The 13,622-nt window shown below is 45.4% G+C and overlaps 1 protein-coding gene across 1 annotated transcript; it reads left to right on the forward strand.

Annotated features, from left to right (window-relative positions):
• Positions 1-9,966, forward strand: LOC141085473 (uncharacterized). The gene is made up of 6 exons (XM_073570860.1): positions 1-162; positions 7,783-7,857; positions 7,993-8,076; positions 8,170-8,380; positions 8,461-8,617; positions 8,728-9,966. The coding sequence occupies exons 1-6, from the start codon at positions 133-135 to the stop codon at positions 9,386-9,388; spliced, it is 1,218 nt and encodes a 405-aa protein (XP_073426961.1). The 5' UTR covers positions 1-132; the 3' UTR covers positions 9,389-9,966.
• Positions 9,967-13,622: the final 3,656 nt, after the last annotated feature.

The raw sequence follows: 13,622 nt of genomic DNA on the forward strand, positions 1-13,622 counted from the left end.
ACACGAGCGCCAGAAGATTGCAGCGGTGGGTGGGGCTTCCCTCTCCGTGTCGCAGTTCTCTCGCCGGTGGTCGTTGTAGTAGTCGCACGGGAGACTTGCACGGTTTGGAGGCGAAAGAAAGAGGTGGACAGCATGGCGGAGGCAAGCACCTGCAGTGTGGAGGTAAAGAGCTGAGGGCGGGAGCGCAATGGCGGGAAGCGAGAAAGTAGGCCTCCATAGGCGGTAATAGGCGCGGTAGTAATGGGGGCACGGGGCAGTCGTGACGCGAGTAAGGGGCCAGTATCGTGATTTGGGCCGGGGGTCGCTGTAGCCTCCGGCTCCGTCAGCTTTCCCCGCCCCCATGCCGGTAACAAAGGGCGGCCTTGTGTGCGGCTCCGGCCTGTGTGCTGCGCTCTCAGACGGGGTTTCCCTCAGTCCCTGCAGGGCCTCGCTGTTATCAGCCGCTGGGCAGTGATTTCTATGGGATCAGGGACCCTCACCAGTCACTTCAGTCATCTCTGTACCTACTGGGAAACTCTGGGAAGATTCTCCCCTTCAAAAAAAAATCTTTTTCCATAAATACTTATGCCCCCATAGGATAGGAATGAATGTGATCGGGGGGTCTGGCTCGGCCCCTCTATAGACTTGGTACAGTCTCAGAGGGTCTAGTCCCCATAGTGGGGGGTCTCCCATGCTACAGCCCTAGTCACAGAGATGGGGTGAGGTTGCGATCTCCTCTGACTATAGCTGTAGTGTGTAGGAATGGACAAATGCCTAAAACATGTACATTATATATAACATTATCCCTATTTTGTGAAGCCCCTCTCTTGGCTGTTGTATATATTTCCTAACACTGATGGGGTTTGTAGTAGGTAAAAGGGTTTGGTGATGACTTACTGAATGGTGGTGGGCTGATTAAACCTCCATTCTGTAATTGGTATTAAAATACGTCATTCTGGTGACAGATGAGGGTCCCGCCAATCCAGAAGTGATCACCCCTCCTGTGTATAGAGGGTGCTACCCCAACCCCTTCAGTGGTCTCTCCTATTGAGGGGACAGTGGTTTGCTTCTGCTGGGCTCCCCCTGAGAATGGGACCCTCATCTGAATCTGGAGGAAAAGTGTTGCCCACCCCCTGTTTAGTACCCATGGGACCCCTGCAGATGGTCAAGTACAGTGAGCTCCTAAAAGCCCCGTTTTCAGGTTATTCCACCACTGACTCTTTGTTGACCTATAAACTTCGTCCCTACCCTCTACATGGGATAGTTGCGTTCTGGGTGCTGTGCATCTGGCACCAGCTATTGCCTGTCCATACTCTGCTAGAAGAGGGTACAATTTTGCAAGGAAGATGGGAATAAAGCATTGTAGAAGCCTGTGACAGCTTATTTCCAGTGAGGATTTAACATCTCAGATATCCAGTGTCGTTGGCAAAGTTAAGGGAACCTGTCACTGGGTTTGCCCCATATGAGTAAGGCCAGTACCTTTCAGCCCTGATATATCTCTTTCTAATATGGCGTGGTCTGGTTTGATGGGCATTGTCTTGCTCAGGTGCCTCCTCTCTTCTAGGGATGCATAGTGTGGAAGATGCGTCCAGTGTCATCTACAGTGTCCCCGGCGTTGAGCTCCTGAGCAGACGTACTTCTGTGCCCTGTCGAGCAGAGCAAAGTGCGCAGGAAAAGGCCAAAAGAGCCGTGGCGCATGCGCACTACAGTGCTTTACCCTGATCAGAGCAGAGATGTACACCTGTACAAGAGATGGTGTAGGATGTGTCATCCACACAACACAGGTGGACGTCGTCTCAATAAGAGGTGATGGACCAAGACCAGCGATGCCCATTGGACCACCCCACAGATGAGTATAATAGTCTCTTGTCTTGCAGGCTAGATTGGGGGCATATCTACATTATAGAAGACTGTAGCTAAGGGCTGCACGGTACTGTTCTTACCTCATATGGGACCCACCTGGTGACGGGTTTTGTTTAAAACACCCCGTGCACATTAACATCTATGATCCGCATCTCTGACAGCCCCTTTAAAGTGATTCCACTTAACCCCCCTTTGCTTTTGGTGCAGTACCTTTTATAAGTTTTAGTAGATGGGGGCAGCTATTGACTTGTTGGGATGCATTTCTTGTCCAATTTCTCTCACCTTAGGTCACACATGCCAGTCTCCTTCCCTGAAGCCCATTGTGAAAAGTTGCATATTCATCATCTATAGTCTTTCGGTGCATTTACACTGCACACATTAAAAAGCTCTTCTTGGTAGCACACGTGCTGCTGAGAACAATTGTATCCTGTATGCCAAGAATGATCTGTTAATTGTTTTGTGTGCAATGGGATACTAAAAGAAATCTCTGTAGGATCAACCTTCCAGGCCCTCTATATGGGCACGCATTGAAATGTGAATAAATTATCTGCAATCTGATGTCGTCTTCCAGAGAAATCATAGTTTTATGTAAATGAGCAGGTAAGATCTATGGGTGGCTTACAGATCTCCCTGAGACTCTGCCTAGTTTTTTTTTTTTTAAGGGTTGATCCTACTGACGGATGCATGCAGTTTGGCCACAGGACATGTGATGTAAATGCACCTGTTAGTTTTAGGCCCCTTTCACACATCAGTTTTTTGTTGTCAGTCACAATCCGTTGGTTCGACAGATCCGTCGCAGATTGTGAAAAACTGATGTGACGGATCTGGTTTTTTTTTTTTTTTGTTTTTTTTTTGTCACATCAGTTTTCATCCGTTTCTTCCGTTTTTCGACAGATCCGTTTTTTAAACCATTAATTTTCTTTTTTAACCAATTTTTTTGTACTTGTTACCCAAAGTGTTGTACCTTATCATTAAATGAAAGACAATAAAGCTTTTTATCAAGTAAAAATATTTTTTATTAAAGAATTATAAAATTAAGATAGTACTGGAGGGGCTGACAGATCGGACCACTTCAATAGTGGGAGTATGGAGACCGGATTGTGGTGGTGATGGATAGGAAGGTAAAACAGAAGGTGAAAGGGTGGAGAAACAGAGAGGATGGGTGGATGAAAAACCGTGAGTAGGGATGGGATTTGGTAAGGCTTTGAGGGGTGAAGTGGAGGTATTGGGAGACAGAAGAGGTGGTGGGTGGAGAAGAGGGTTGTATTTGGGGCGTGATGGGTGTGGAAGGAGACTGATGGTAGTGGGCAGGGAATGGAGGCCCAGATGCTGTGGTCGGGAACTGGAACAGGGCAGGAAGCTGCTATTGTACAGGAGGGGGAGGAGGGACAGTGGCTGGAGGGGGGCAGGTGCGGGAGGAACTACCAGGGCGGGTGGAGGGGCTTGGGAGCCGACCTGCACTAGAGCAAACTGGCAGGCTTGCATTACATACATCTGCTGGTCAGGAGATAACTTGTCCATGCGCTTGACTACTGCCTGGAAAAAGTAATGATTGGGCTATTTACTTGCATCTGAATGAATCCTATCCAGACTCGTGCGCAGTTCAAGAATACTGTTGTGTATGAGGTTGAATCTAGCACTCATTTGCTCGGACAACAGTTTCAGCGAGTTCTGGAAGGATGCATTTACATGCAAGACCTCGGGCGCATAGTTCTTTTCCGGACCTCTCTGGCGCTGCTGCCCAGAACCCAAAGGTGTCAGAGGGGTGGGGTAAAGGAAAAGCTACCTCGTCAACAGCAGCTTCATGTAACAGTCTGCCGAAATGCTCCAGCGCTGGTGGATGGGACCACATGTGAGGGAAGGTGCAGATGGGTTGGGTCTGTTGAAGTGGTCCCCGGTGGCGGACTCCTGTGGGATTGCTCCAGAAGGGTTCAACTCTGCAGGCTCCCGAGAGCTGCAGACAGTGCTTTTACAAAGTAAAAAAAAAAAAATGTCATATATTGCTTGGCCCTGGCTGAAACCAAAAAAAAATTACACATGTAAATATTTTTACTTATGGATGGGGAATGTTTGTTTACCTTCTGCTCACCATAGTCGACCGGAGGAACGACAGGGCTCTAGCATACTTATACTTCGATCTGCGTCCTCCCGATCCACTCAGGGCCTGCATCTTTTTGTTGAACTCCCTCTTGAAGCGATCCCTGAGTTACTGCCACTGCTTGATAACTCTGTCCCCTGTACAGTGAAAGCACAAATTGGTTAGTATACAACACATTAAATCCTGCAACAAAACTTACTGAACTGTGAATACTTACACGCTTGATTCTGGACCCGAGCATCAAGGTCCTTCCAGTCTTCAACTTCTTGACACACTTCCTCCCAGAGCCGACAGGTCACAACAACATCAGCGTGTGGGCGGTCACCTATGTTCCACAGCGGCTCCTGCTCTCGGACTAGGTCGATGTCTAGATCTGCCTCCTCACCGTCAGTCGGGAGCATGCTGTGAAGCCTGTTTAAAAAAAAAAAAAAAAAAAAAAAATTAACCTCAAGTCATCAACATGAAGGTGAAAAAAAAACCTTATACCCTGCTGATCGCTCCGACGCTCACGCCGACGATCCTGGGAGGCGCTTTGAGGACCTCTGCATTCAGCACTAGAATCTGAAGACTATTTAAAAAAAGAAGAAACCTTATGTGCTTAGATGTAGGCTTATGTGTCGGGTGTACTGTGATGATCTCTTTCTGAGATGCATGTAAGAATCTTACACTCTGCAAGCCCGCTCCGGGTCTTTCTCTACGCTGTCCGTCTCCTTCTGAAAGCACCTCTGATGTTGCAGCTTCCTGTTAACACCTTCCCGACCTTTGACTCAACATAGGCGTCATGAAAGTCAGTGCCAATCCGACCTGTGACGCCAATGTGGCGATATGCCGCCGTCGTCAGTATTTACCTCCGCTTCCCCCCCCGCCTTGCGACTTTTTTTTTTTTTTTTTTTTTTCTCCCACCTGGTACCTCCTGAGTCCCGGTGTCCCTCCTGAAGCGTCCATGGGCGTTGCCATCTTCCAAAATGACGGGCGCATGTGCAGTGCGCCTGCCGAATTGGCCGGCAGATTCATTCATTCATTCATTCATTCATTCATTCCAGGTATACGTTGTTTAATGTGAAACGCTATCACAGTGATCAAAATAAAAAAAAATAGTAAAAACCCCTCCTTAATCACCCCCATAGGTAGGGAGAAATAATAAAATAAAGAAAATATATTTATTTTCCGTTAGGGTTGGAATTAGGGGTGTGTTGGGGTTAGGGTTGAGTTAGAATTGAGGGGTTTCCACTATTTTGGCACATCAGGGGGTCTCCAAACACGACATGGCACCACCATTGATTCCAGCCAATTTTGCGTAAAAAAAAAAATCAAACACTGCTCCCTCCCTTCCGAGCCTCGACGTGTGCCCAAACAGTGGTTTACCCCAACATATAGGGTATCAGTGTACTCGGGGGGGGGGGGGGGGGGTGGGGGGGGGGGAATTGCACAACAACTTTGGGGGTCCAATTTCTCCTGTTACCCTTGGGAAAATAAAAAATTGGGGTTAAAAAATTATTTTTGTGGAAAAAAAAAGATTTATTTTCACGGCTCTGCGTTATAAACTCTGTGAAGCACTTGGGGATTCAAAGTGCTCACCGCACATCTAGATGAGTTCCTTGGGGGGGGGGGGGGGGGGTCTAGTATCCAAAATGAGGTCACTTGTGGGGGGGTTTCTACTGTTCGGCCACATCAGGGGCTCTGCAAACGTAACATGACGCTCAAAGACCATTCCATCAAGTCAGCATTTCAAAACGTCTCTACTTCCCTTCCGAGCCCCGACGTGTGCCCAAACAGTGGTTCCCCCCACATATGGGGTACGAGTGTACTCAGGACAAACTGGACAACGACTTTTGGAGTCCAATTTCTCCTGTTACAGTTGGGAAAATAATAAATTGGGGCTAAAAAAAATGTGTGAAAAAAAAAATGATTTTTATAGCTCTGCGTTATAAACTGTGATGCACTTGGGGATTTAAAGTGCACACCACACATCTAGATAAGTTCCTTGGGGGGTCTAGTTTCCAAATTGGGGTCATTTGTGGGGGAGCTCCAATGTTTAGGCACACAAGGGATCTCCAAACACAACATGGTGTCTGCTAACGATTGGAGCTAATTTTCCATTCAAAAAGTCAAATGGCGCTCCTTCCCTTCCAAGTCCTGCTGTGCGCCAAAACAGTGGTTCCCCTCCACATATCGGGTTTCAGCGTGCTGAGGACAAATTGGACAGCGACTTTTGGGGTCCACTTTCTCCTTTTACCCTTGGGAAAATAAAAAATTGTTGCGAAAATTTCATTTTTGTGACTAAAAAGTTAAATGTTCATTTTTTTTTCCTTCCATGTTGCTTCTGCTGCTGTGGAACACCTGATGGGTTAATAAACTTCTTGAATGTGGTTTTGATCAGCTTGAGGGGTGCAGTTTCTAGAATGCTGTCACTTTTGGATGTTTTCAGCCATATAGACCTGTCAAACTGACTTCAAATGTGAGGTGGCCCCTAAAAAAAAAAAAAAAAAAATGGGTTTTGTAATTTTTTTTTGTAAAAATGAGAAATTGCTGGCCAACTTTTAACCCTTATAACTTCCTAACAAAAAAAATGTTTCCAAAATTGTGCTGATGTAAAGTAAACATGTGGAAAATGTTATTTATTAACTATTTTGTGTCACATAGCTCTCTGGTTTAACAGACTAAAAATTTGAAAACTGCGAAATTTTTGCCAAATTTCCGAATGGTTTTTTTTTTTCCCCCACAAATAAACGCAAAAATTGACCTAAATTTACCACTAATGTGAAGCCCAATATGTCACGAAAAAACAATCTCAGAATCGCTAGGATCCGTTGAAGAATTAATGCATATATGTACAAAAAATGTTAAAATAAAAAAAAAAAATGATGTGAGGGAGGTCTCCCTGAAGAAGACATATTGGAGACTGGCTGGCCTGGCTGTGTCGCTGGTCGGCTATTATACTAAGATTTTTTCTTTTTGTGTGTTGTACGCCGATTTAGAATTTAAAAAAGGTTGCTCCATAGCTATTAGGATTTCAACCTCCCCCCCCCCCCCCCCCCCCCTAAAAAAAACAAAAAAAATGCTACTTTTGTAGTAAGATGCTAAACCACCCCCCTCTATAATTAAAAAGTTTTAGGTATGCGTGATGCGCAAGCAAACATAACCCTCCCCCTCCAGCATTTACCAAAAAAACAAAACAACCCACCCAAGTAGTACCTTGCAAACACCATTGCACAGTAAATACCCTCCTTCCCACTTTAAATTCTTAAACCCCCACTTGAATATTCACCACAGATGTAATGTTTTAAAAACCTTGGTAAAATTTTAAAGACCCAATTTCTACATTCCCCATTTGTATACACCATGGTTTTTTAAAATACAACCTCAAACACCTCAGTATTGCACATAAACCAAAATAACCACCACAGGTGCTTTCCTGTAAGACATAACACAAAAATTTAAAGTTACCTTGGTGAAATGATACTAGGGATGGCAAGGTTTTGGAACAATTTTAATAAAAAAAAAATTTTTAACTTGCTTTTTTTAAATTTTCTTTCAACAAAGTAGGAGCTACACAGCTCTTTATTAAAATACAAGAACAGTAATGAGAAAAAAAAATTGCTTGCCTGGACACTGCAACTCAGGCTGGCTACAATCCTGCTGGTTGTCTGCTTGCTTGCTGGGACATTGATGAGTGAAGCCCTACCTGGCAGTCCAGCCAGCAGGAGTTGAAGTGTCCAGCGACCCAGCCAGTCTCAGTAAACATGTCTTCTTCTGGGAGCGCTCCCTCACATCGTCAGCGAACTGAGGTAAATATTTTTTTTGTACAACTAACCCTATATGCATTAATTCTTGTTTAACAGGAAGCCGCAGCATCAGAGGTGCTTCCAGAAGGAGACGGACGGGGTGCAGAAAGACTCGGAGCGGGCTTGCAGAGTGTAAGATTCTTACATACATCACAGAAACAGACATCTCGGTCCACCCAACACATTAAAAAGATCAGACATCACAACACATAAGCCTACATCCCAGCACATAATGTTTCCTTTTTTTTTTTTCGTTTCTTTTTATAGTCTTCCGATTCTGGCGCTCAACGTAGAGGTCCTCAAAGCGCTTCCCAGGGTCGTCGGCGTGAGCGTCGGGGTGGTCAGCAGAGAGTAAGTACTTTTTTTTTTTTTTTTTTTTTTTTTTCCCTTGTATTTTTCAATTTCATGTGGATGATTTGAGTGTAATGTTTTTGTCTTTAACAGGCTCAACAGCGTGCTTCCGACTCTGACGGTGAGGAGGCAGGTCTAGACATTGACCTTCTTATTGATCTAGTCCGAGAGCGGGAGTCGCTGTGGAACACGGGGGACCGCTGCCACGCTGATGATGTTGTGACCCGTCGGCTGTGGGGGGAAGTGTGTCACGAAGTTGTGGAAGATTGGGAGGACCTTGGTGCTCGGGCCCAGAATCAAGCGCGTAAGTATTCACAGTTCAGTAAGTTATGTTGCAGGATTTAATGTGTTGTATACTAACCAATTTGTGCTTTCACTGTACAGGGGGCAGAGTTATCAAGTGGTGGCGGTCACTCAGGGATCGCTTCGAGAGGGATTTCAACAAAGAGAAGCAGGCCCTGAGTGGATCGGGAGGACGCAGATCGAAGTATAAGTATGCTAGAGCCCTGTCGTTCCTCCAGTCGACTATGGTGAGCAAAAGGTAAATATTCCCCACCCATAAGTAAAAAGGTTTACATGTGTAGCTTTTTTTTTATTTCAGCCAGGGCCTAGCAATATATTAACTACATATTTTTTCTCTTTGTACCACAGCACCATCTGCAGCTCTCAGAAGCCTGTAGAGTTGAACCCTTCTGCAGTGATCCCACAGGAGTGCGCCATCGGGGACCACTTCGACAGACCCAACCCATGTGCACCTTCCTTGCCTTCCCACACATCTGGTCCCTCGGTCCCATCCACCAGCGGTAGAGCATCTTGGCAGACTCCGTTACTTGAAGCTGCTGGTGACGAGGTAGCTTTTCCTTTACCGCACCCCTCTGACACCGCTGCCACCTATAGAACACCTTTGGGTTCTGGGCGGCGGCGCCAGAGGGGTCCGGAAGAGATCTATGCGCCTGAGTTCTTGCATCTAAATACATCCTTGCAGAACTCAATGAAACTGTTGTCCGAGCAAGTGAGTGCTAGATTCAACCTCATACACAACAGTATTCTTGAACTGCGCACGCATCTGGATAGGATTAATTCAGATGCAAGTAAATTGTCCAATCATTCCTTTTTCCAGGCAGTAGTTGAGTGCATGGACACGTTTTCTCCTGACCAGCAGATGTATGTAATGCAAGCCTGCCAGTTTGCTCTAGTGCAGGTTGGCATCCAGGCCCCTCCACCTGCCCCGGTAGTTCCTCCTGCACCTGCCCCCCCTCCAGTTGCAAGGAATCTGTTAGAAGAGGCAAGGAATATAACATCAGGCTCATAGGGGAACCTGGGAGAACGGAGGGGAATGAGCCAGATAGCTTCTTTGAAAAATGGTTGCTGGAGACTTTTGGAAGGAACACCCTCACACCATTATTTGCTGTTGAAAGAACTGAGTCCCCACAAGACCGAAACTGGTGGGCAGTTCCCCTAGGCCCATTCTGATAAAAATATTACACTATAAAGACTGGGGCATTATCCTGAGAATTGCGAGGGAGAAACAGGACATAAAGCTGGGGGGGGAGAGAGGATTTCTTTCTTCCTGGATTTTTCTGCAGAAGTCCAGAGGAGAAGATCCCTGTTTTTGGCCATAAAAAGAATGAGGACACTGGGCCTGCAGTACTCAATGATATACCCAGCTAAGCTTAGGGTGGTAGCACTCGGCACTACCGGTTTTTTTTTTTTTTTTGTTTATTAACCGTAAAATAACGTATACACACGGATAGAGCCAAAGTGATACACATGCATTTGTCCAAACAACTATGAAGGAACAACAACCTTACATGTTAAATCCTTAATACATCTATTGAACTCATAAGTCCATGTATTGCTGTAAGGATAATAAACCAAATCAACAAGTGAGCAGAACATTGTTTTTTATATCCATTTGGCGATCTATATCTCAAAATGACACTACATATCTAATTAACCTGCAACTACTACTAACACACTGCCAAGCATATTTATGCAGTATTAATAGCCATTCGATGCCATAGGGTAACATGAAATATTTTAATCATAGTATTTACGGTGGTACAGAACCATTATGCACTAGAATGGTGAGAGGAGTTCTACCTATCCCAAATTTGATCAAATTTCCCTGGACAGCCCCAGTTCTGATATAACATTCGTTCAAACGGTATAACTGAATTTACCAATTCAATCCATTCTCTGAGAGAAGGATGTGCACCACCCATCCACCGTAGTGCCAGCATCTTCCCAGCCAGAAAGAGTGTCTCCGGTAAGGGCAGGTTCACATAGCGTTATGGCAGTCCGTTTAACGGATGCGTTACAACACTGCATTAATGTGATGTAACGCATCTGTTAACGCACTCATAGACTGCCATAACCTAGCGCATCGCAAGTTAAAATCAGCATGCGTTAGCGAAGTGCCGTTATGCTGCGACGGTCACTCAGACGCGATCTACCGTGTTCGAGGGTCCGTCTCGGCTAGCGTAGAAGGAGCAGTTGCGCTAATGCGATCCCACAAACACAATCAAAAGAAGAGTAGCGCAGTCTAACGCATGTGTTAAACAGACTGCCATAACGCTATTTGAACCTAGCCTAAGAAGATTCTAACATAGTGTCCCCACATCTCTCCCGTCCAGCACCCCAAATAAACAGACATGTGGGTTAAGGAGAACCGGGATTTGTACTAACGAAGTCAGCAGCGATGTTATCTCACTCCATCCAGGAGAGGATAATGGGAAAACTCCACACCATATGAGTAAAATCTGTCTATGCTGAGTGACATCTCAAACAATTCGAAGGCTGGACTCGACCCATTTTGAAGAGTTGTAACGGGGTTAAATATGGTGCATCATATATAACTGAATCATTCTATTATTGATCGATGGAGACACCCCAATCGAAGACTCGAGAGCCTCCTCCCTATCCTCGTCCTGAGCATCAGGAATAAGACCCACCTCCTCCTGACTGCTACCAGGGCAGAGCCGGTTCCCACAGACAGCATATAAATGTGCAGAGCAGAAATGAGACCCTGTGGCCCCTGCGACTTAAGGGTTCCTATTAAAGGAAAAGATGAGATGGCTTGTATCCCACTCACAGAGTGTAAATGTGACTGAAAAGCTGATCTAAGCTGAAGGTAGGGAAAGAATTGGGATCTCGGGATATTGTTTTTAGATTGAATTTGTTCGAAGGACATTAGGATGCCTTTTACATATAAATCTCTGACTGAGGAAACGACGTGCGCAATCCAGAAGTCTGGATGGGTGGTTCAGGAGCATCGGGAAATAGGCATTATTCCATAATGGCATTTCAGTTACAATATCCCCAAAGTAGACCACTTTTTTTAATCTCTCTCCAAACTCTCCTTGCTAAACGGAGTAGAGGTAATAATCGGGGGATGACAGGTTTATTCATTTCCAAAAAACCTAGCGGGCAGTCAATTCTCGCAGTGTGGGCCAGGTGACTTTTGGAATTGGGCAGTAGGCGATCACGCATTCATTTACTCAAGGCCTTAACCTGCCCAGCAAGATAATATAAATAGAAATCTGACAGAGCCGCCCCGCTCATCTGTTTAGGTCTCTGTAAGGTAGATAATTTAAGCTTGGGTCTGGTTTTCCCCCCATATAAAAGATGTAGTTAAAGAATTTAAATTTGCAGAAAAGGACTTCGGGATCAGCACCGCACTGTGTTGGAGGGAATAGCTAAGCTTAAGGAGCAAGATCATCTTAATGAGGATTATACGACCAGTGACAGATAGCGGGAGCTTACTCCAGGATGCAAATTTAATCTTAACTAGACCCAATAGTGGAACATTAAGTTGTAAGTCAAGTTCACAATTTTTTGGAATATTCCTAGATATTTAAAATGTGACACTATAGGCAATGAAGATAAAGTATCAAGGTGGGCTCTCTGGTTATGAGAAAGGGGCAACATGGCAGACTTCTCCCAGTTAATGTATAGACCTGAGTATTTACTCAGTCTATCAATGGTATTGATACTACCACATTCTTTAATTCACAGAAGGATGCACTTAGGTGGCTGGACAGTCATGAACAACAAATCCAACAAGAGAATGCAAGGCCTAAGAAGACATGAAGGAGTCCTGGACTGAGCCAGCCTGATTTAAATAGTGGCACGTTATATGTCATATGATTATTGCCAGAGAATAAGTACGAGACCGGACAAGTTTCTCTGTAATATATACTAGCTGAAGAGCACGGCGCTGCCCGGACATAGTAACTAACTACGGTTATATATATGAGTGTAGAGCCCCGCCCATTCCACATAGCCACATTCACTATAATATCCCACATCGTCTCGTCAGCCAGAGCTAACGGACTACTACCTCTAATATCTCACATCACATCAGCCAGTGCCACCGGACTACTACCACTAATATCCCACATCATCCCGTCGGCCAGAGCCTCTGGACTACTACTAATATCCCATCAGCCTGGAGTCAGAGCGCTGAGTGGAACGGTCCTAACTTCCATACTGGGGATCCCTTTAAGAGAGGCCTGGCGTCAGAACCAGAGCAGTGAGTGGATTTGCCCTGACTTCCATACCAATGATCCCTTTAATAGAAGCCTGAGGTGAGAATCGGAGCGCTGAGGGATTTACCGAAACTTCCATACCGGAGATCCCTTTAAGAGAGGCCTGGGGTCAGTACCAAAGTGCAGAGTGGATTTTCCCTCACTTCCGTACCGAGGATCCCTTTTAAGAGTCGACTTGGGTCAGACCCAGAGCGCTGAATGGATTTGCCCTAACTTCCATACCGGGGATCCCTTTAAGAGAGGCCTGGGGTCAGAATTAAAGCACTGGATGGATTGCCCTGACTTCCGTACCGGAGATCCCTCTAAGAAAGGCCTGGGGTCAGTACCAAAGCGCATAGTGGATTTGCCCTAAATTCCATACCAATGATCCCTTTAAGAGACCCTGGGATCAGTACCAAAGCGCTGGATGGATTTGCTCTGACTTCCGTACCAATGATCCCTTTAAGAGGGAAGATGTGCCTACGGGATGGAGGATGTGTGATGGGGATATAGGCACGGGAGGGGGGATTCATTTCTGTCATGTGATCTCTGCTCCTTTCAGGGGGGCAATGGCTGGGAGCTTATGTTCCCAGGGATGCTATATTTCTCCAACCATGTCAGTGTCTGCTGAGGTGTTTTCTAGAGTGGGAAAACTGTTGGTCATAGCAACCAATCACAGATCAGCTACTTTTAACCAGCTCTGGTGAAATGAGAGATGCTTAGTGATTGGTTGCAAGGAAAACTTGCTCATAGCAACCAATCATAGCTCAGCTTCTTTTGAACAGCTCTGTTGAAATGAAAGATGCTTCGTGATTGGTGATACAGACACACATTCAGTTTTATATATAGAGATTGATATTTTGCCTCACCTCTGTTATTGTTTACTGTTTGAAATGTGGCGGCATTTCAACTGAGACATGACAGGAAAAACACGGGTGATTTAATGTTAATAAGAATGCTTTGTTGCCAGAGGATTCACTTAATGGCTTTGGATCTACTTGATCACCAATCCTCGCT

The sequence above is a fragment of the Dendrobates tinctorius genome, unplaced genomic scaffold (genome assembly GCF_039654945.1).
Source record: "Dendrobates tinctorius isolate UK_male_01 unplaced genomic scaffold, ASM3965494v1 ptg000028l, whole genome shotgun sequence".
Classification (NCBI taxonomy): domain Eukaryota; kingdom Metazoa; phylum Chordata; class Amphibia; order Anura; family Dendrobatidae; genus Dendrobates; species Dendrobates tinctorius.